Source organism: Apodemus sylvaticus, chromosome 9 (genome assembly GCF_947179515.1).
Source record: "Apodemus sylvaticus chromosome 9, mApoSyl1.1, whole genome shotgun sequence".
NCBI lineage: Eukaryota > Metazoa > Chordata > Mammalia > Rodentia > Muridae > Apodemus > Apodemus sylvaticus.
The window spans coordinates 6,877,501-6,901,407 of record NC_067480.1 but is presented as its reverse complement, the minus strand read 5'-3'; the positions used below and the strand labels follow the sequence as shown (position 1 = coordinate 6,901,407).

At 45.1% G+C, this 23,907-nt stretch overlaps 1 protein-coding gene across 1 annotated transcript in view; it reads right to left on the bottom strand.

The window, feature by feature from the left end:
- Ptprm (protein tyrosine phosphatase receptor type M) overlaps positions 1-23,907 on the bottom strand; it is a 525,410-nt gene that overhangs the window by 81,620 nt on the left and 419,883 nt on the right. Inside the window, exon 18 of the mRNA XM_052193354.1 lies at positions 10,338-10,425. Coding sequence (XP_052049314.1) covers positions 10,338-10,425 — 88 coding nt within the window. The remainder of the gene's footprint in view (positions 1-10,337; positions 10,426-23,907) is intronic.

Sequence of the window (23,907 nt, the reverse complement as noted above, 5' to 3'; positions counted from 1 at the left end):
CCTAGAAAGGTTATTGTGACAGAGTGAAGGAGAGCAGGTTGCAGTCAGCACATCCAGTGCGTGTGTGCACAGTGCACATCCAGTGCGTGTGTGCATAGTTTACCCTCCTCATCTGCCCCCTCCACAGGCACAGATGTGGCTGAGTTGAAAATATTAGAAAAGTGTGCTTGTGCTGAATCAGTACAGATTTCTTTTCCTATGATTATGTATTGGACAATACAGTGAAATGTACCTTCATTCATCACATACACTGTGTAATGTGTGACAAGAAGACCAGGGATTATTTGAGGTGCTGTTAGGTATCCCTAGTTTATGTGCCCTATGTATGGGCCTGTGGCTGTCCTGGACATAGCGTGTGGGGGCTCTGTGAGCATAACTACACACGATGTGGCGGCAGGAGGGGGCTGATCTGAGGCTGAGATTGAATGGGATTTTTACAAACTACAGCTGTCTACATGTTCTACATTGTCTTTATAATCAGAAAAAAATGCTGACTCTATTTTATTAGAAAACAAAAGCAACTGAAATTAAAAAAAAAATTAAAAACACAAAGCCAATAACTCCGCAGCTTGGAAAGGAAAAGCCTCGGGTAAACTTAAACAAATGTTAGCGGGATTTCAATTAGGAAAATGATGCTCTGGGCCATTTCCCCAACTCTCCTGTATACATTTTTCTTGGATGTATAAAGATTGCTTTTATAATTAGAGAAAAAGAAGTTATTTTCCATGCATGCCTGGGATTTAAACAATAATACAGTATTATTATACACTAATAATAAAAGTATGTGATATAAATATATAATAAACATATTTATTAATATAAAAATAAAAGCAAGTAATGTTTATATTATAACTATAGGTCAGAGTTGGCTGTCACAAAATTAACACACTCAGCTACTTTGTCAAATTCAATCTGCATAAAGGCTTCTTTTTCCCCTAAAACTTTTAACTAGAGGAAATGTGACAAATGCTTCAAAATGTCCCCAAACTGCACTCCCTAGCTTCTCATATAACTGTCAACCTCAAGCCGGTTCCTGATTTCTTCTTCAAATCGCTCCCATAGGAACAAATATGCTGTCTATCCATCAGCCACCTGTCCTTCTGTATGTCCAAATCTGTCCGTTATCTGCCTGACCCGGACTTTGGTTTGCTCAGTTTCTTTCCTGGGACATACCTTTGCTCACTTGGGCTATTGGTATTTTGGGATAAGAAACTGGCACATGGAGACCTGGTCATAAGAACTACCATTCACTGTTGAATAATTACCACCGGCCTGTGCTTTCCACGTGTGCGTATTCCCGTACGCACTGGAGGTGAGCAGTGTGGTGTTGAAGCAGGTCTACGGGTGCATCGAGGAAGGGGGAGGGGAAGGAGAGAGGCTGAACAAAGGTGTCAAAATAATAGCGGACAGGGAAGTCCATAGTCATGTTCTAAAGCACGGTGGTAATGATTATTATTTACAACAGTTATTATATATTTTGTCAGGAACTGGACGAGGTGGACTCAGAGTTCTGTGATAAACATTTAAGGATGGGGAAAGGTTAACTACTCATTTAATGTGTATATGTACTGGATGGTTATACTGTACTGTCATCAATACATAGAATTATTATGTATCAATGGAAAGAAAAAGGTCTCAGAAAGCCATTGAGGAATTAAGAAAAAATACTAAAGAATTAAAACAGGTCTTTATGCCCTAAGTCCTCTAAGCATGGTATTTAAACCTTTGTCAAATGACATTATTTAAAAATACCGCTAAGTAGCTGCAAATGCTTTCACATTTTCCTGTTATTGGAGCAATATTGGTAATGGCTTTACAGTTTTAACCTATGCACGGTCAGGTATTCCCACGGTGGCAGACAGGGAGCCTGCAATTGACAAGCTTTCATCTCTAACCAATTCTCTCTCTCAGTTAAATATTGATGACACAGTTAAGTATTGAATTGGAATCACAGTGACCAAAGCAACGCCTGGCCTCTGAGAGGTGACTCAAAATTAATTTAATTCCCAAGCCATTTTTTTTTTTTTCTGTAAAGAATGGCGTTGTTCCTTCTGCAGTTACATCTGGCCAAGGACTCTGCTGCCCCTGTAGCAAGGTGCAGCCTGTGAGCATCACTGGGAGGGGTCCCTCCGCCTCCACCTCCGCGTACCCCCTGCTGTCCGACTCCACTGGCTTCCCCCAGACACAGGGGCTCTGAGCACCAGGTGGCAGAGGCGGCCCTGGGGCTGACCTCAGGGGGCTCCATCTTGCAGTTGGTAGACTGCTGCCCTGCCTTGCTTGTGGCTTCTCCACACACTTCCTCAGCCAGTCTCTCTTGGTACTGCTCAGAACCCTCAGGGCCCCTGACTCTAGGTCTGCTCAACGTTTTGATTTTACCCCACATCTTCCTGGATGTGCTGATTTAATTCCCATCAACTGTGCATCCACCAGAATTTAATGCTAAAGGATCCTGTGTTTCAGCTCCTTCTCAGCTCTTCCCTCTCACTGCCTCGGAGAGGATGACAGCTGTAAATGGTCTTTACAGGCCTGTTGGAGGTGCTCAGTTAACAGAGAGAAGAATTTTGCTCCAGTGTAAAAATATCCTGGAAAAATGACCTTTGACCTGGGCCATCAAAATTGGGTTTCTGGTTAAAGCAATGTGTGTGTTGGGGGGTAGGGAGTGGGGTGGGGGTGGGGATGAGATCAAGGGGCCCAAGCTCAGATACTGATGCTTTGGGGAAGCTGCTTGCTCCAGCAGAGGGCAGACTCAGAACCTTTCTTCCCTTCCTGGCAAGGATGTGCTTGCGGCCACCATCGAGCAGCACCAAGTCAGTCTTTACGGAGCTAGGTCTCCCATCAGGACTCTAGCATCACCCAGCTGCTGTGTGTAGGATCAGCAGGGCCCACGGTCACAGCCTCCCCTCCCTGGGTGGGTCCTGGGGTCTCCATGTGCTTCTCTACAGACTCTCACTGTGCTTCCTGTCTGACCTGTCTATCTGCCACCAGCCCATTTCTGGCCCCAGGCCCCCTTGTGGCTATCCTCAGAGCGGTCCTTTCAACAGCCCACCAGCAGCTCATTTGAAGGCTTCAAAATGTCCTCAGACTGCACTCACTAGCTTCCCATATCACTGCCAACCTCAGGCCACACCCGATCTCTTCGTCACATGTGTTCTCATTTGACTACACAGCTTACCTGTACATTAAGGGACATTAAGGGAACATCCAACTGTATGTGATTTAGTTAAAGCTTGACCTATGGAGATTGGCTTATTTGGAGGTGTGGGAAGGTTTATCCAGAGTTTTAAGTTACAACATACATTTTCTCACATGGGCTACTAAAGATCTCTTAACTGGGTGATTTTTCTGATAGATTTTCTATTCCACAGTTTGATTAAAATATTTCCAATGCCTGTTTGATTAAGAACAAATTCTCGCTTAGTAAGATTCACTTGCTTGCATGATAAAGAGTAGATGCCTTAATATGCGCTAGAATATGGTTTGGACCCCTCTCCCCCCATATCACTTAACCCTCTCTTTCCCATTCCAACCACCTAGTCTGTCTTTAGTTCCTCAAACCCCCGGCCCCACCCTCCACTTCTGCAACGTGGCAGCATAATAGGGTCATTTCTGATCTATCCTGTAATGTTCTGTGTCATATCTTCAGAGAGGCCTTCCTTACATCTCCAAATACGTCAGTCTCCACAGTTCAAGCTTTAACTGGATCATGTACCACAGGACATGCCCTTAAAGTATATCCCGCTCCTTTGGGTAATCAAATATAATCATTTAATATCTTCCACGGCTCCCCCAACTTCTGCCCTGTGACCCTTGGGTTCTAGAGGGTAGAAACCCTGTCGTGTTTGTTGCAGTAGCTAGCCCACTTTCTCATGCCTGAAATCTCCCTCCCACCTCTCTGCTCTGGCCATGCTGGCCTCCTGCCCTCACCTGGCATTCACTGCCCACAGTGAATACTTCCTCCTCTGTTTCCATTGTGTCCTCCCAGAAGGTCCTCCTGGACCACATTCTAAAAACTGAAGCTCGCACCCCACGCCATCACCCTCCTTGCTCTGTTTTCTGGCTCTAGCATCTCTCTGCGATGAGCATTCTACGCCATGATCATAGTGGCTGCTCAGTCTGCTCTGAAGTTCTGCCGCTGCTGCCCTCTCTGGTTCCCTGCTTGCTCTCTGACATCTTCAATGGCATCTTGTTTATAGGAAGCATTTGGTAAATGTATGAGGAAGGAGGGATTTCAGTTTGGCTCAGGACCAGGTACATGGTGGTTAAATATGCATTTGTTGAGTAGATGGCAAAAATAAGACACACACACACACACACACACACACAGAGAGAGAGAGAGAGAGAGAGAGAGAGAGAGCGCCTGGGAAGTGCCTATGGAGTCTGGCTCTGTCTCTCTACCATCAGTGCCCCATAATGGGGAGCAGCTGCAGAGGGGCTGCCTCGTTAGCTGGGAGATTTGGTGTTTATCTTTGCTTGGAGTTAATTATAACCGGGAATTGTTGAGAGGATTAGAGGGGCTGAGTCTGTGTGTGGTGGTGGCAGTAATGGCGGACAGAATGCTAGCTTCAATTTGGAAAGGGCTGGCTCAGCAAATTTATAGTGTAAATAAAGGAAAAGTTTAACTTACTTAAGAGCAAAGCCCATAAACAGTTTTGAAGCACCATTAACACCATTTTATATGCAAACACTGTTGCGAAACAATGAGTGTGATCATTACAAGCTCTTTTTTTATGTTCTTTGGAAAGCACTGCCAAGATTCTCAGTGGTGTGCACACAGAATCCCACAATTCCTCACTCCAGGAGGAGGGGCTGCCCCCAACCTCGGCTCTGGGAGGCACACATCTCAGTCAGGGGGGAACTGGCCTCTCTGCATTTATATAAATTTTTAGGCATGCAGAACGCCAACCACCTTCTATGCCTACTAAGGATATAATAAGCATTATACACATGTGAACATACATGTGGCTTAGGTTAGATAAAGACTTACTCTTTCCACTATTCTTTAAATCTCTGCACATCTTCCACAATAGGTAGACTTATTTTCATGCATGCACGCATGTACACATAGGCCCATGCATACATATGCATGCACAGGCACACACACATATGCATACAAAGGCACACACATGTTAATGAGGCACTTTCTAGGTGGTACTACTGAGACAATTAAAAGAGCTCTTTACTGGAGTCACAAAAAAGGCATAGGGAATTCATTCACGGGTGCCCTCCCTCCCCAGGGACCCAGCTCTCAGATTACATGGTCTCACACAGATATGGGGAAGAGGCTGTTGTCAGACGCTTCTATTGCTTATGACAAAGGTAGTGTTTTTTCCTCAGGGTTGTATGGTATTGAAATGACCCTATTTACACAGAGTATATCACTAGCTCTAAGGCAGTGGGTGTTATAGTTTAGAAGTATTAATAATTGGCAGGTTGTTTAAGTGATCAATAGCTCATGGTATATCACCCCAGAACTATGTAGAGAATTTCATGGTTTATATACATGCTATTGTGTAATTATATGACACACAGTTATAGAAAATATGCTTATATAAACAATGAGTTACAAATAGACAAATCTAGAGAGAATTTAGAAAATGTGGCAAACTAGAAGGAAAGAAGCTGTGCGATGGGAGAAGCTGTGCAGTGGGAGAAGCTGTGCAGTGGGAGAAGCTGTGCAGTGGGAGAAGCTGTGAGGTTGGAGAAGCTGTGCAGTGGGAGAAGCTGTGAGGTTGGAGAAGCTGTGCATTGGGAGAAGTTGTGAGGTGAGAGAAGCTGTGCAGTGGGAGAAGTTGTGAAGAGGGAGAAACTGTACAATTGGAGAAGCTGTACAACTGGAGAAGCTGTACAGTGAGAGAAGTGTGAGGTGGGAGAAGCTGTGAGGTGGGAGAAGCTGTGCAGTGAGAGAGGCATTTGGGTGCCGTGGAGAGACAGAAGGCAGGGGACTGGATGGTGTGGCTAGAGCAGGGAAGTTTCCATGTGACATCATCCCTGGAAAGGCACACAATATTAGGCAATCGGTGGAAATGCTGAGAGAGGGCAGAGAGGAGCTAGAATGGGTGGCACCCAGAAGTTAGAAAATGCAGCATGCAAGGCCACAGGCAGCCATGCCACAGAGATGCCACAGCCCAGCCTATGCAGAGCTGGCCACAGTGAGGGTGGCACTGTGTCTACCTGAGGAAACCACACTCCACCATGCTGATTTGCTCAGTCTGCCATGGTTTCATTTTAGAGGATGCTATGATTTTTCTAAGCTACAGAAGAATAACACAAAAGTGGTGATCAAGAAAATGAACCTTCACTTGCCACAGGGAACAGTGATACCACTGTAGCGTTAGCTTCACTTCTGTAACTGGTAATGCTCTCAGAAAATTATGACATTATGTAGGTTCATGAGTCACTCAGGGACATTCAGCTAAAAAAGCACAGTGGGACCCCCAATTCTGTCTCTTAATCCCAAGTCCTATGCTCTCCTGACCTTCCCACAGGGTCTTTCCTGATCATGTGTCTTCTCCCCCTATCCTCCCCTCAGGTCCCAGCAGGGCTACTGCAATGTAGTTCCCACTTGAGGGCCTGAGCTCCAGCCTTTTCTGCCTGCCTCAGCCTGTCTGGCTCTCAGACTGGAAGCCCACGGTGCCAGCAAGATATAACTCTGTCCACTCCGAGCACATCTTCCACGACCCAGGCCATATCCAGTCCTCTTACCATGTCACTCACCTTTGCTCTACTTGTATGGTTTTTAAAATCGACATGAAAGATTGTAAGTATCTCTTGGGCTGGAGAGAGTCAGAGGTGAAGAGCTCTGGATATTTTCCAGAGGACCCAGGTCTGATTCGCAGTACCCACATGGCTGCCAATGACCATCTGTAAATCCAGTTCTGGGGGGTCCTATGCCCTCTTCTGGCTTCCTCAGACATAAGCCATGCAAGTGGTGTATGCACACACAGACTTGTATGTGCAAACATGCGCACAGATACACACACACACACACACACACAAAGATATAGACCGACATACACACATACACACACACACAAAGACACAGACTGACAGACACACACACAAAGACACAGACTGACAGACACAGATACACACACACAAAGACACAGACTGACAGACACACACACAAAGACACAGACTGACAGACACAGATACACACACACAAAGACACAGACTGACAGACACACACACACACACACAAAGACACAGACTGACAGACACACACACACACATACACACACACAAAGACACCAACTGACATGCACACATATATACACAGACACAGACAGACAAGACACATACACACATATACACAGATACAGACAGATACATACACACATATACACAGATACAGACAGACAGATACATACACACATATACACAGATACAAACAGGCAGATACATATACACAAATATATATACACAGACACAGACAGGCAGGCAGGCAGACAGACAGACACACACAAACACACACATGTACCTATCTCATAGTGTCCTTGCAGAGAGTAAACAAGTATGTGAAAATTGTTTAGTAGTGTGCAGTGTAATAAACGCTAGCTTTTACAGGTTACACATCCCCAATTACAAGTGCTTGGAACCAGGAATAGGTGTTTTGGGGGTTCAAGATTACTCTCTTTCTCTCTCTGTGCATGTGTGTGTCTGTGTGTGCATGGGAAAGGACCCAAGCCCATAGGTGAATTTATCTCATGTATGTCTAACGTCCACCCCGTGAGTGGTCTGCAGACTTTTGGAGCATTCTGGAGGTGAGCTTCCCAAAGCAAAGCTGTTGAGCCTCAGCTGTGTTCCATGAAGCGTTTGAGAGTATTTCTCGGGAAGAGGGATAGCTCAGTACGATTGTCTGCTGCTCAGAACCCCAGGGCCTTCATGGAAAAGCAGAGATGGCCATGACTTACACATCACCTTAGTGTTATGGAGGGAAGAGACAGGACAATGGCTGCAGCTTTCTGGCCACCAGCCCAGCTCCGAGTTCAGTGACAGATTGTGTTTTAAGGGAACATGGTAGAGAGGGATGGAATAGGACTCTCAGCTCTCCTTGTCATATATGTACATGCACATGCACCTCAACATGCATGTGTACTCAAACATACATGTGCACAGACCCTCCCAAGTAACCCACAGGGTAAGTATTAAACCAAACTTCACGGAGAAGCGAGCTTGAAGCTCTGCTTCCCCAAACTTCCTTTATCGTGGCCTTCCTGGGCTTGCTGGCTCTGCCTTGGGGCAGGGACGAGGGCTGGGGCTGTCATCTTCGCAATCTCAGTGTTTAATCCTGATAGAGTATCTCAGCGCACCAACACACTTCACCAAGGGGAAGTAGAACTCGAGATCTCGGGGCACATGGCCAGCCTGTGACACCCGTACAGACACAAAGCCTTAAGCCACCATGGCGAGCTTTTGAAAACCAGCCAGTGAAGTGCACGCACGCACGCACGCACGCACGCACGCACGCACGCACGTACGCACGCACGGACGCAGCATTCATACCCCTGAAAAGCCAGCAGGTTTTCGTTACTGGCAGCCATAGGGAATGCAGGCGTGGCTGGAGTACTGCGTGTTCTGTGTAGGGAGCATGTCAACAGCATGTACTGCTCTGGTGATCTGGATGAGAATGACCCCCACGGGCTCTTATGTTTCACACTTGGTCCCCAGTTCCTTGAACCTTTTGGGAAGGATTAGGAGGCCTGGCCTTGGTGGAGGAGGCGTGTCAATGGGGGTGAACTTTGAGGTTTCAAAAGCCCATGCCTTCCAGGTTTCTCTCCTTTCTCTCCTTTTTTTCTCTCTCTCTCTCCTCTCTCTCCTCTCTCTCCTCTCTCTCCTCTCTCTCCTCTCTCTCCTCTCTCTCCTCTCTCTCCTCTCTCTCCTCTCTCTCCTCTCTCTTCTCTCTTCTCTCTTCTCTCTCTCTCTCTCTCTCTCTCTCTCTCTCTCTCTCTCTCTCTCTCCTCTCTCTCTCTCTCCCCTGCCTTCTGCTTGCTGATAAGGATTCGAGCTCTCAGCTACGGCTCCGGTATCGTGCCTGTCTCCATGCTATCATTCCTGCCCTGGAGGTCACGGACTCTAACCCTCTTGAACTGTGAGCCCCAAATTAAATGCTCCTTTAGTTAGTTGCCTTGGTCACAGTGTTTTGTCATGGGAACAGAAAAGTAATGAAAACAACCATCTGGCACAATAGCCACTAGTCTCGCGTGCTATTTAGACTCAAAATAATGAGAAGGAAATAAAAGTTTTTTTTTTTTTTTTTTAAATCAGTTTCTCAGTCATGACAGCCACATTCCGAGTACTTAGCAACCTGGGACTTGAATGGATCAGAACATTTTCAAAAGCACAGGGAATGTCGGGGCGTCACGACCATGGCAACTGTACTGTCAGGCCGGGGAGTGCCCCGGCAGGCAGCAGGCAGGCTGTAGCTGTGCTTTCACAATCAATGCAGCAGAGACGCAGCTCCCATGAAATTCCTGCGCTCCTAGCTTACTCTTTTCTAGGTAATAAGGCTTGGTGAGCGAGACGCTCCCGGGCCCGGCTTCGTGCCGTGGTCGGTCGGTTTCTGCTCCTTCATAAATGGCCTGGACTCTGTTAGGCGACCACCGTGGGCTCATTGGCACCTTGACGCCATCCTGAATGACTCTGAGCAGTTGAACGCAGAGGATGGATGGTCTGAGCCCAGGGAGAAGGAGGCTCATCAATCTGCTCCGAGCTTTAGCATGGTTACGGAACATTAATGAGGTTGGGCTCGATTTAAAAGCTGTCTGGGGCATTATGGATGGCACCGTTCCGTTTCGCAGGCGCTGGGAATTTCTGAGATATAATCCTGGCCCCTTTGCTAATGAGTATTGTGATACGGAGACTATCATTTAACTTCTGAGTTTCGCTTTCCTGCCCTTAAAATGGGGCTATTACTGACCCACCTAACCCAGTGTCCGGAGGATTAATGCGCCAAAATGTGCGGAGCTCTGTGCGCGAAGCCCGCTGTGAGTCAAGCCATTACTTCTGCTCATTCTCATGCAGCAGTTGGGGGATGTTAGAGTCTAGGATGCTTGCTCCTTCCAAAATGCATTTTCTCTCTCTGCTTTGTGACATTACCTGCATTCCATAGACCCCGTATCTAAAAGTAAAACCAGGCCCCTGGGGAGGACGCACTGAGGTGGTTGAGGGGTCACAGACAATTTTTCCTTCACTTAGCACAGGCCCTGACCCTCCCTCTTGCAGGAAATACAAATGCAGGCACTGCATGGGAAATTCTCACTGCATGACCCGGGAGCCAGCCCTGCCTGGGGATGGGGTGGGGGATTGGGGCCACCACCGCCACCACCACTGCCACTCACATGCAATGATATTCCCGTATCTGTTCTTCATTCTGTTCTCGTCTTTCTTAGCAGAGTCCCATGGTGCAGACTGTCCTTCAAAGAAGCTCTGGAAGAGAGAATATGTGACACTAAGCATAGCAGTTGGATGTAGTGAACAGAGGGGTTCTTAATGGGGGGAGGTCCTTCAAATGTGGGGCGGCGGTCAGCAGGCAGTCGTAGCGAGAATGAGGCTGTCCTACTTGGGGGACATTTTATTTGGCTTTCTCCAAGCTTTGTTTTGCATAGGGTAGCATCGCACAGAGGTGGAGGATACAGAGAAAACCCCGTGATTTACTTAAACAATGCCCCAATGGACTATTTGATGGAGAAGAAAACCCCCAATATTTCCCCAAACTTCATTATATTACAAGTTCTCATTACCCTTTTAAGACATCCGTCTCCCTCCCTCCCTAATAAATAACCAAAGGAATGTTATTTTGGGCTAGAATGGGAAAACCAAAGCTTCATGACATCAGGATTAAGATCCTGCAACACACTCTGAATTTTATCTGGATGTATTATGCCTGGGGGCTTAGGTTTCCCTGTTCTACTTATAATGAAAATACCTTTTGCTATTCGTGGGTAAGTGACAAGACTGAACTGGGTGGGCTTTTATTCCCTCTCTAGTGCCCATGGCGCCCTTGTAGAGTCAACGCTACACAGAAGTTATGGGCAGCACGCGGTAGGTAACATGGGCGTTGGGTAAAGCTTGTTCCTTGTCAGTGGCATGGATGCTAGGCTCACTCGTCCCCAGCACTGCTGAGATAGGGAGGGCTCGAGCAGGGGTGGACTTGCTTGCCTGGTACACAGCATCTGGACCGTGTGCACAGTGAGCAGTGCTCAGCACAGTCGATGCTTGCCTGTCTTCAGGCCAGAATCTGAGAGAGGGGACTGCTGAGGGAGCGAGCGAGCTTATCCCCTCATAGTTTGCATTCAATGAATATTTACTAAGTGGATGAAAGGCTGCACTGCTTCCTTATAGTATCCATTTGCTTTGATATAAAAGAACTATTCAAGGCTTTGGAAACCTGTCATCATTTTCCATAATATGTATGATGTTTTAGAAGCAGGTTACTTATAATGATAAAAGGCCTGTTAAATCACAGCCAGATTAGGTAGGCCTGTCTGCTGGGCCTCTGGTGGTCCATGGCATCATGTTAGGAACACATGGGGGTCAGGGGTCAGAGAGGAACCCAGGGAAGCTGAGAGACTCGGATTCCACAATCCCTCCAGAGGGCCTTCTCCAGCTGACCTAAGACCTGGTCAGCAGGTTCTGCTTCTTAAAGGCTCCATGTCAATGAAACATGAGTATAGTAAAGGCCAGACTTCGAACCCACGGCCCACAGAGGAGCAAATGATAACCGAGCACGGAACCACCTGTGCACATGTCACAGACTTCAGCTCTATATCATGTCAGCTCTTGTTTCTCAAACTCAGACGAGTTTTCAAAACTAAGAGGCAGGGGAAAGGCCTGACCATTGCTCTGTCCAACCCATGGATTTTAAACCTGGCCATCAGCATGTCCCTGGCACAAGCCAGCAACAGCTACTGCTTCATAGCATTCAGGGACCGAAGGACCATGCCACCACTGTAGGGACTGAGTATGAGTTGTTTATCTCCATCTAAGGCCCCTTAGCCATGATCATAAAAGACACTCTGCTTTTAAAATATACTTATTATTGTGAAAAATGTCAGTGGGTGAGAGCACTTGCTGCTCTTGCAGAGGACCTGGGCTTGGCTCGAAGCATCCACACTGGAGCTCATAACCATCTGTGACCCAAGTTTGAGTGGGTAAGATGCTCTTTTTCTGGCTTACGTAGGTACATACATACATGCACACAAAATGCTCATACATATAAAATAAAGATAAAATAAAAAGACAAAGATTAGAGGCTGTGTGTATAAACAACTAAAGCAACAGTCCTAGACTACTGGCTTATATATCCTGAGGACACAGGATATATAAAACATTTAAAGTTATTAATAAATTGAGACAACAAAAGTACTATTGAAAACTCATCAGGTAATTTCATCCGGAGAACGACTACTATACAACTTGGAGGTCATAAACATGTAACCCTTACCAAGCTGCAGTACTTAACTCAGCTCTGCCCTGTGACACATTTAAAAATAGCTCCTGGGACTTTTAAAATCAACTGTTCTTGTTCTGAGAAGTGTCTTTGTTATCCCACGAATGACAATTACTTCGCAGTTTGAGTAATAACTATTATTTGACTTCTAACAATGTAATTCTACCTTGAGTTTGTCATGATTTAATTACCAATTTCAATTCTCCCTGCCATTTCCACCCATCTAAAATGGTCTTTTTTTATTCCTTTCTTTTTTATTCTGCAGGAAGACGGGAGAAGACAACTGATGTTGAGGGAGACTCTGACATCTTCTGGTGAACTCCTGATGCATTTTAGGGGGTGACAGAGGCACAGAAACCCACTCCTGACAGGCAGAGGCTCCTCCCCTGGGTCTGGTGCTCATCCTGCAGCTGTGGCTTTGGTGTGTGTGGTAATCACAGGACCCCTATACTTAAAAACAGTTATTGTGACCCCATCCTTTTCATTTAATTGGTGACTCAAGATACCAATCAGCAAATGGGAAAATAATCAATCTCATCCTGTTTCAGCATGTTTCCAGAATGTTTTGATCAGATGGAGTTGATCCCTGGTTTCTAGAATATTTTGATCAGATGGGGCTTGTGAGTTGTTATCCCGTGTGCTTACTAAGGTGGGCATCAGTGCAGCAGTTCTCAACTTGGGTGCCACGACTCCTTTGGCAAACCTCTGTCTCCAGAAATATTTACATTACAATTCGTAATAGTAGCAAAATGACAGTTATGATGTAGCAATGAAAATAACTTTATGGGGGTCCCACAACATGAGGAGCTATACTAAAGGGTGGAGGCATTAGGAAGGTTGAGAACTGTTGAGATGGAGACTCAAGGTGACTGAGTGCATTGTCTCTGCGGAGCCTCACTGTGTAAAGGTAGGGGTGATCAATGCTTTCCTTAACCCTTGTGCTTTCTGGGACACTCCTCTGCAGAGTCAATAGATCGATTGTCCGTAGATTGCTAGCCAAGAGGTTGATTGCATTCAATTCTACCTGGTGTTGGCTTTTTAATTATCTCTTAGTAAATTAGACTTAGTTTATAAAACTTATATCATGTACCCCTTTCTTGGGCAAGAGTGAAAGGTTTCAAAGCTATCTTTTTTTATCTTTTAAGAGGTCAAAGTCACACAGCTTCTTTTAAAATGACACAGAGTAAAGCTTTGATTAGAACCCAACCTTGAACCAATATTCCTGGGAGGAGCCGCTCTTGCTGTCTCTCTCCAGCTGGCTCTTTTGAGCATTCTTATTAAATCCATTGAATAGCCAATGACCAAGGTTAGAATCCTCCAGAGCAGAGACCCCTCAAAGGACTCAGAGTCTGTCATGGTCAAGTGTAAGCGCAGATCTCGATTCCATCTCCATCTCTCGCCTTGCGGCCTTCAAGTGACAAAATTATTTGTAAGTTCATTAAAAACAGATTTATTCAGAGCACAGGTGATCTGGGGGAAATGGGCCGATGAGAGAGGGCAGAAGGGACATCTGGGGGACAGCCAACGTGCTGATTATTCTTTGATGGCTGACTTGCATTATTAGAACAGCAACTTGAAGAGAAGCCAGGGAGACAGACAGCGCCAACTCACATCCCAGGACATGTTTTTACAGGAGGAGTCCCGACTGCAACATAGCAGTGAGGCAGTATTGTGTTTAGGGAAGGTTTTTAATACACAGGTACAATTCAATGCAGTAACTATGGATTTAATTTTTTTTTTATTATGGAAAAAACCCCCTCGACTTTATGCATTTGGGGGATTTAAGTTAATGGTCTCACTGCACCTTCTGTTAGAATTTTCATAAATATACTCATGCTTTTATTCTACTTAAGATGTAATTAAAGTGTTTCCTCTGACCACCTTAGCTCATATACACTGAGAAAAGGCAGCAAGCCTGTGAAGCGCTCCGAAGGAGTAATAAGTTTCCGAAACAATAAAAGCGAAGCCAGGCAGGCTCCGTGAATACCAATGACTTCTCCGCTTTAAGACGCCGTGCTCTCCATGGTCGTGCAGCAGAAGGAAATTGGACATCCTGCACACTGTCATCTTTTTTCCCCTGAATATGGGAGCGTGATTTTGTGATTCAATAACCTCCTCCCACACCCCTCACACCACCACCATTTTCTACAGGGTGTAATTACACATCTCAGTGGCCCACCTTGAGAGATTGTTACTCCAAAATGATGCTGTCTGTTAAAAAAAATGCCACGGTGCTCACATATTAAAAGAGGAGGAAAACCCTACTCAGCAGAGAAGCTGACAGAGGGAATGAGGTTGGGGGTCAGGGCTGTACGGAACGACAGAGTGTTTTCAGGCAGTGTGGGGTCAAGTGTTTTAGAAGCTTCTAAAATCGAATTTTCCTCCCTTTCTCTTATGAATAAAATTGTGCACAGTAAAACTATTGAAATCATCACCCTGGAAGGAAGAAGATGAACTCCCCGGGGCATGCAGAGGCTCTGGACTTTCTTGTTTTCTGCCCATATTTCTCCTCTGGTTCTTCCGAGCATTGCATTTTATTAGGTCGATATAAACTATTTATTGCTGGAGCACTGAAGCAAAGGGGACCTTTTACTTTGCCTGAATGGCCACAAAGTGGAACGCTGATGGAAAGGGGCCCCAAAGTCCATGCTCAGGGGCTCCCGTGACCTCTGGTCACTGTCCTATTCCAGTGTCCCAGACAAAAGTAATGAAAGTTTTTATCCCTTTAAGGGCAGAAGGGTGAGAACTGGAACTTATACCTGTTTGTGCTGTGTCTGCAGAAAGCACCACCGACATGTGCATAGCCATGTGTCTTTCAAAGAAGTTGCTAAACTCTTAGCAGTCCAATGGCCTTTTAAAGGTTACAATTAGGAACCGTGCAGAATTTCTCTATTTGGAGTGTCAGGAAGGTGAGGATCTTGGTGATACTCATCCTTTGACCAACATTGCTTTGTAACCTAACATGGACCTACGGGGTGTCAGTGGGCGGAATGAGGCCTTCTATGTCAGTCTGGGCTTCAGGACCTGTTTCTTAGGCTGGCGAATGTCACTCCGACTGAAAGACGTGACATTCCATAGCAAAATCATGGTTCTCTTTGAAGTATAACCTTCCTGGATATTTAAAGCACATTCAGTCTTTCTGTTCCCACGTGCCCAGTTCAGAGTCCCCGCAGCAGGAACTTCTAACGGTTGATGAACATAATCCTTATGTGTGCCAAAGCAAACACGGGAAACACCCACCATGTGGAAAGAGAAAACAAAGCAAACCAACTAACTGCCGCGTGAACACATGATCCTTGAGTAAATGAGGGCTGGAGTCAAAGGTGGGGGAAGGGACAGAAGGGAGGTACGCGTTGCAGGGGTGCTCTCTACAGAACTGGGGTGAACTCCAGTGTGGTGCTAATCATAATGCCAGTGAGAGCGTGGCATGGCCAATGCTTTCTTGGCCTGTGTTTCTTTAAAGGACAGCTTAGAGGGAAGACCCTGGTTCTCTACAGTGTTCTGGAACCCCTCTTTTGGGAGTGCTTTCTTCAGATTTGGAGGCTTTTCTGGTTGCCTGAATCCATGAGGAACCTCTTTAGAATATGGGGAGCCCTGACTTCCTGGAATGTGTCCCTAACGGGGTTTTTTAAAGGCTTGTCAACAGAGGGTTTTCAGCACCCAGAGGCTGCGGCATCTACAACCCAGGCTTCTTAGACAGAGTCTCTTCTGCTTATTGCGGAGTGAGGACAGATATAGCCAGGGGCTGGACAGGCAGATGGTTACACCAGGGATTCTGGACCTTGGGTCTACCCTTGTCCTCACTGAATTACCCTGGTAACCCCGAGGAGACCACTGTAATTGGGAGGTGTCCCAGAAGTGATGTCACAGAGCCAGCAGGCACAGGCATGAAGGACAGGGCTGCTCTGTTTGCAAGGCAGCTGAGAGGATCAGAGCCAACAAGCTTTGCCGTTTCTGCAGGTCTTACCAGGCTGCAGTCCTACCCCCAGGATTACCTCCTGTACCGCAGAAGGGCTGCTTCATTTCCTCTGAGGTACAGAGAGTGCTGGGGCGTGGGATATTAGCACTCCAGGAACTGCAATTTCTTCCCTCTCTGCACCAAAACCCAAACAGTTGTTTGTCAGTGAGCCTATGCTAGAGGTACCCAGCTCTCCCAGAAGAACCCGGGGTGCCTCCTTGGGGAAAGGTAACCTGGATACTGCTGAGAGCAAATGGATGCTTCCATGGAAAATGCCAGCTGCTCTGTCCTGAGAGCAGCGGGGAGAGCCGGCCCTTATTTATCTTTCCTTGAACCAGTCTGTCTGCTGCCCTGTGGTTCACACACTTGCGTCACAGCGAGCTCCTTGAAACAGCCCGGGCTCCCTGGCACGTTCCTATTTGCAACCCTGGGAGTCTCCTTATTGATGCCACAGCTATGAGGCCTGAAGTCAGTCTGAAGGACATGTGTGGCATGCAGAAGGCGCTCAAACAGTGCAGTATGCAGCAAACACCCAGGCGTGGCTGCCAGCCACTGCCTGGTGTGAAAGCTTGAGACCCTGAGGACAGGCCATCTTTGCTGACTCTGCTGCTGACTTCTGTTGCTGTGAGATTCATTTCACCCCCTGTGTTGCTGTCTCTCTGGTCACGTGTTCCACTGCCACGCTCTCCAGTGGCTCTGCCTTTTTCCTTTACTGATTTCACAGTGCATGCTGGTGCCAAGCTGAGTATTTTCTTTTTCTTTCTGATGGTAGAGATTGAATCCACGGTCTTGCCAGGTAAGGGCATAGCTCTTTTCCAGCTCCTGGGGTAGTTGTTTGGTGCTTGCTGATCTAGTTAGGAGCTAAAACCAAATGTTCAACAAACATGTACCTTTAAGTGAGACTTCTTAGAAAGCCGTGACTTTTCAAAAGTTCTCACCTTAGGAATTGGAATGCATGTGAGCTCTGTCAAACAGGACTGAGAAGACAGAGAATACATCTGAAGGGATGACAGGCTTGGGAATGAATAAGTACAGCAGAAAAAGGAACTTTAATATGCAATTTGTGGCTCTCCCTTGACATGTATTAATTTATAAAATCTCTCGGCACAGTTCCCTGCTCTTTCTGTAATACCAGAGCTGAGATGATTTAAGACAAAAATTTACAAAGAAGACTCTTGTTTAAAATGTGGGAAGGAAGTTTAAAAATACTTTTTCAGTTTAGTGAAAAATAATTACATCACAGTTTGCCCAGGAAAGCCCAGTGTCTACTCTTACTAACTCACTTGTTTAGCAGGGTCCACTGTGGGGCTGGGCCTTTGGCTGGCCCGTGTCGACTCTATTGAAAAGTGCAGCTGGGAATTATTCCTAGAGTCATACATGCCCTTCCTTGACTGAGTTTAGCCAGATGTCCTTCCTTGTTGAAGATGGCGGACACCTCTTCCGATCTGCCAAGCCCTGACACGGAGCTGCCGTTGATGTATAGGGAAGGGATGCTGAGCAGGAAAAGGCAAGAGCCTACTAGGTACAGGCAGAGCTTCTGGGATACGGGGAGGACCTTCCCGGGGAGCCAGAGCTGTCCCACCTTGGGAAGCCTGCATTCACAGATGCAGCAGCATCTTGTTGCCTGTCTTGGATAGACTGCACTGCCCGTTTGAAGGCACACAGTCAAAGCTGTACTTTATCTGGGTAGCGTACTATGGGATTCGCAGGTGCAGGCTGAAGAAAGTGGAGAGAGAAGCCCAGAAGCTGATGGAGACAGAGGTGCAACTCACAGCATCTTTTTGACTTGACTATGTGGTGTGCCCATTGTTACCGTTCCCCTTCGACCCTGATTGCTTTCATCCACTTGATTAAATGAGTTATTCTATATGATCCATTTACTTGTAAATGGATACTGATATCATTATGATAAACTCAAAGCTCATCCAGGAGGTAAAGACAGAGAAAACAGAGAGGAGACCAGCAAGCAAATGAACAATGCTAGCATCAGGCTGCAACCTGGACATATTTCATGACTATGCTTGGAGCCTGAAGCCTCTTTTTAGACTGAGAGAGATGCAGAAACAATGAGAGACCCCAGACTGGAAGACTTAGATGTCCGTCTGAGCTCTGATAAGCTCTCAGCGGGAGCAAGTTTCCGCATCTGTTTTTCCATTTTATGATAGGATTTCTATACTAGTTTTAACAGGTTTGCCTTGTGTATTAAAGGCAGGTAAGCAGCTGGAGAGATGGCTTGCTGTGTGAGCTGTATGAGTGGGTAGTCCTTGAGTCTGCATCTCTACCATCTGTGTGAAACCAGGTGAGGCACATGTCTGTGACCCCAGTGCTGAGGAGCTCTCGGTCTTCAAGAATAGCTGATTTGTGAGTTAGCATTGGCTCCAGTGAGAGACCCTGTCTCAGAAGGACAAGGCAAATGGAAAGAAGCCGAGGGGAACACTTGACATGGACCTCTGACCTCCACACAGAAGCATGCACACAAACAAGATCTGTTGATATCAGTGAAAAGAACATGTAGAGTTTATGGCTATAGAGTCAAGAAGTGGTATAATGTTTGGAGCTTTTAGAACTTTCAGGGAAAGGCACAGAACATTCTAAGCACAAATATCTATCCTGTTCCCAGACTCAGAGTCTTAAAGAGAAGGTGCCTGGCCTCTACTTAGCACCCTCAACACGGGACATTCACCTGAGACCTTTGAGGGATACTGCCAGTAAGTGGCCACTGTCAATCAGGACATCTATACACATCTATCTATCTATCTATCTATCTATCTATCTATCTATCTATCTATCTATCTATCATCTATCTATCTATCTATCTATCATCTATCTATCTATCATCTATCTATCTATCATTTATCTATCTATCATTTATCTATCTATCAACTATATATCATCTATCTATCTAATCTATCATCTATTATCTATCATCTATCTGCCTATCATCTATCTATCATCTGTCTGTCTATCTTCCATATTTCTATCATCTAGCTATCATCTGCTTATCTATCTATCAACCTATCATCTAACTATCTATCTATCATCTATCTTCTATTGATTATCTGTCTGTCTGTCTACCTACCTATCTATCTATCAATCATCTATATTTCAATGTACTATTTTGAAGCGTGGAAAGCTTCACACTATCTATCTATCTATCTATCTATCTATCTATCTACCTATCATCTAGCTATCATCTATCTTCTATCGATTGTCTGTCTGTCCATCTATCTATCATCTATATTTTAATGTACTATTTTGAAGCGTGGAAAGCTTCACATTACCGTGACATAAATGTTATAGGGATAATCAGTCACCTCACATTTGATTTTAAATCCTGACCCCCAGGAAGGACATGCTTGGTACTGTAAATCTGGCCAAGAATCCAAGACTGGGAGCTTATAAGCCCTAGGAGTGACCCCACCCTTTTTATTCTGCTAAGCGGGCAGAGAAGCAGCCCTACTTAAGGTGCCCTCTCAATTCCTTTCTCTCTACCCACAAATTACTATAGCTGTTCCGATCTCATCAGTGATGCTCCTCTGTGGGCAGTGGTTAATGCAGAAATGTCCAGCTGCTCAAAGTGCAGGGAGTATGTGTCAACAGAATGCTCAACTACAAATGGGACAACAATATATTGTCCCAATATTGCATCTCGTTCCCGGGGTTCAGGGCCCAGGACAGAAGACGGGGCAGAAAGTCTTTAAGAGCAGAGGTTAGGGAGACCAACAAACAGTGCCTTCTCAGCATCACAGGACCGGAGCACACATGAACCCACAGGAGCCACACAACATCAAGCCAGTCACCTCCCCCACGGAGCAGGAAGGGGTTCACGAGCTCTACCCCTGAGGAGCCATGGAGGGTTGATGGGGTTCTGGGAGATGATGTCAGCTTTCTTTAGGTGTATGTAGCCCAGGAGTCTATGGGCAACACAAACTGGATCTGATGACTGATTTCAAAAACAGAGAGAGGACATTTAAGTTGGGGATATACGAGAGCGGTAGATCTGAGAGGAGTTGTGGGGATGAGTAGGGGCGGGCAAATATAATAAATGTATTGATGAAATTCTCAAGGAATTCATAAACACACTGAAAAACAGGTTCAAGGGTAACTTAAATGACTTAACAGAAACCCCATCTCAAAACAAACAGCAAGAAATAATATTGGGCATTTATTTTCTGCCTTGCCTTTTATGTTTGATTGACAACTATAGCATCCCATTATCGGACAGAGAGCCCAAAGAAATAAAATGAGCATATTAAGGGACTGTTGTACCCTGTACTCACTGCCGCAGTGTTCACAATGGCCACTGTGCAGAAAGAAGCTAAGTGTCATGGAGACGTGAAAAGCTACAAAGATCGTGGTACATATGAGGTGATATGTAAAGTAAGATTTCTATATTGCATTGAAAAACTACATATGCATATATCCTAATTTTAGATGAATTACCATCCCATTTGAGAAAATAATAAGTGTCCATGTATATATATATATATGTGTGTGTGTGTGTGTGTGTATGTATATATACAAAAATTGTGGTACATATTAACAGTGAAATGATATGTATATTTTCTATATTGTATTGAAATATATATGTGTATATATCTATATCTATATATCCTATCTAATTTTAAATAAGTTGCCATTATGTATGAGAGAGTAATGTCCCAGCACAGCTCCTTTTTGTCCTTTCTCTTCAGAACTACAATCTGAGGACACAATTCTGTTACTTTAACTGAACCAAGTTTAGATGCTAAAGGGAAGTCTCTAGAAGTTTCGTTTATATTCTGCAACTTTGTTTTTAAATGAGGGGTTTACCTTGCTTCAAGGAACCGATAGGTAATAGAAAGCTTGAGGCTGCATGGTCTAACTTTTTACTTTCATTTCCAAAGCAGGGATTGGACTAGAGCCAGGACACTGCATGTGAAGAGACGTGTGACTGAGAATGTCTCTGAGCAGGCCTCGGAGCTGAGCGTGCATGGACACAAGTCCAAGGAGAGTTTGGAATGCAAACGGTGGCGCTATGGGGCCTCCGGCATCCTGTGTTCCTGTCTGTTCTGAAACCGGATGGCCTTTCAGTCTGTATCTAGATGATGCTTATTTCAGCAAAAAATACTCCTGAAAAAGAATTTGAATTTTTGCAAGAGCGTTCATAAAAGAAAAAAAAGGCTTACTATTTTCACCAGGAAAGTTTTTCTTTAGTTAATCAAAATAAACTCTGTCTCCAGTGGTAATAACTGGACACCAGGCCTCCCTGTGATGCCCCCAGGGCAGTGTGGTACACTCACTGTGTCCCTGTGCTGTGCTAAGCAACGTAAACAAAGTACCTCAGAGAGGCCCGCCCGCGTAACTGACTGGCCTCTGTTAGAGTTGAAACATTCTTCTTTTTTTTTTTTTCTTTCTTTTTTTTTTTTATTCGATATAATTTATTTACATTTCAAATGATTTCCCCTTTTCTAGCCCCCCCCCCACTCCCCGAAAGTCCCGTAAGCCCCCTTCTCTTCCCCTGTCCTCCCTCCCACCCCTTCCAAGTTCCCCATTCTGGTTTTGCCAAATACTGTTTCACTGAGTCTTTCCAGAACCAGGGACCACTCCTGCTTTCTTCTTGTATCTCATTTGATGTGTGGATTATGTTTTGGAAACATTCTTCTTGACATTGACTCCAGGCTATTTTAAACTTCACTTCACCATTATTTTAGTAAATAGAAATTTTGAAATAAAATTTAAATTATCTCAAAGGTTAAGTTTTAGAAACTGTACAGCATATATGTTGCTCTGTGCCTTTCCTGGGTAGGTTTGTGTAGACATTACCGACGTGGCACCAGAATTGTTCTATCCCTGAAAGAAACTCTCAACAGAGCCTCTTTGGTGCCAGTCCTTGGTCCTTAACTTTGATTTCCCATGCCAAGAATGTCTGTAGCATCTACATAAGGGTCGCTCTGTGGGCTCACAAAGGATTTCCATCCCCTCTCCACAGAGCTTTGGGGATCCATCCAAGCTGTTGCCCTACCCCAGCTCAGCCCTTTGTGTACCCCAGTCTACTCATTTTAAAGGGTGTTTTCTTTCTAGGTGTCTGTCTTCCTGTGGTCTCTGCAGCAGTACCTCCCTCCCAGCCAGGACTTAAGCTCAGTCACGCAGCAAGCTCAGGGTTAGAGTCAGAGGCCGGAATGCTGCTGGGCTGCAGGAGCTCGGTGAAGCCGACGGGAACTTGTTTGAATAATGAAATCACACACATGAAGTAACAGGTTCTGGGCACACCTCGAGTACAAGGCTTAAGCTATGTTGGGTCCCTGGGCTCCATCTGAACTCCCTCAAATAACCTACAATTTACAACTCCCTCAAAAAAAACCCCTACAATTTATATAGATAAGCATCCTTGCCTCGGCCTTCACTTTGTTTCCTAATTAATAATCAGTCATGCACTCGGCTCCTATGAACTCAGAGACCGAGGCAGCACGCACAGGCCTGCAGGTCTGGACCAGGTCCTCTACATATGTATTATGGCTTCCTGTTTAGTGTTTCTATGGGATTCTGAGTGCGCACATGAGTGGGCATGATTCTTTTACCTTCTCTTGGGTTCTTTTCCTTCTCTTTGTTTTGTCAAATTGTGATGTGATTAATTTTATTCTATTGTTTTCTCAAGGAAGCCTTGCTTGTTTCTAATGAGAGACAGAAAGGGGGTGGATCCAGATGTGTAATCTTGATGGATTACGGGAGAAAAAAATCTTATTTTCAGTAAAAGAAAAAGAAATCAGTTGGGACTTGGTGGTTTTTGTTCTGAATATTATTTGCCCTAGATAGATACTAGATTTGATCAAATGTTCTTTCATCATCTATTTTGAGATACAAAATATTATCTGTTTTTTGTTTGTTTAAAATATATTAGGGCAAACAGTTAATACATATAAGTCACATGATTAATGTAGTCTTAATCTGTTCTCCCGGTATTCTTTTCCTGGTGTACACGTAGTTTGTTCATGTATACATTAAACATTGTTTTCTAGTGATACTTTCTTTTTTAAATCTATGGTCATTTGTACCTTTGGCCTGTAACTATATTTTCATTTTCTTATTTAGAATGAAAATATTTTTTGTTTTTCAAAGTGAACTGAATCACTGTTAGTATATTTATTTTTCCCAGTTTTCTTAAAAACAGTATTCATCCCTAAAGGCACTTCTACCTCTAAAGGTCGGGGAACTTGGCAGAAGGAATGTGGGAGCTGAAGACAGGGTGGGAGACAGGAAAGTCTGCTCCTGAGCAGTCAGGAATTTACAGCAGCCAAGGACAAGGATGTCTGCAATGGGAGTGCATAGAAATGGGACTATTGCTTCCTCACTGGGAATACCCCTGCGAACGTGGTGGGTGCTTCTAAAACCTGCTGTGTTTTCTGCAAGAAACCATTGCCACCAAGCAACCCAGTACAAGAAGGGCAAGGATTCTTGCTATGCCTGGGGAAAAGTGGCGTTATAGCAGGAAACAGTTAATGTGGTGGGCAGCCTAAGCCTA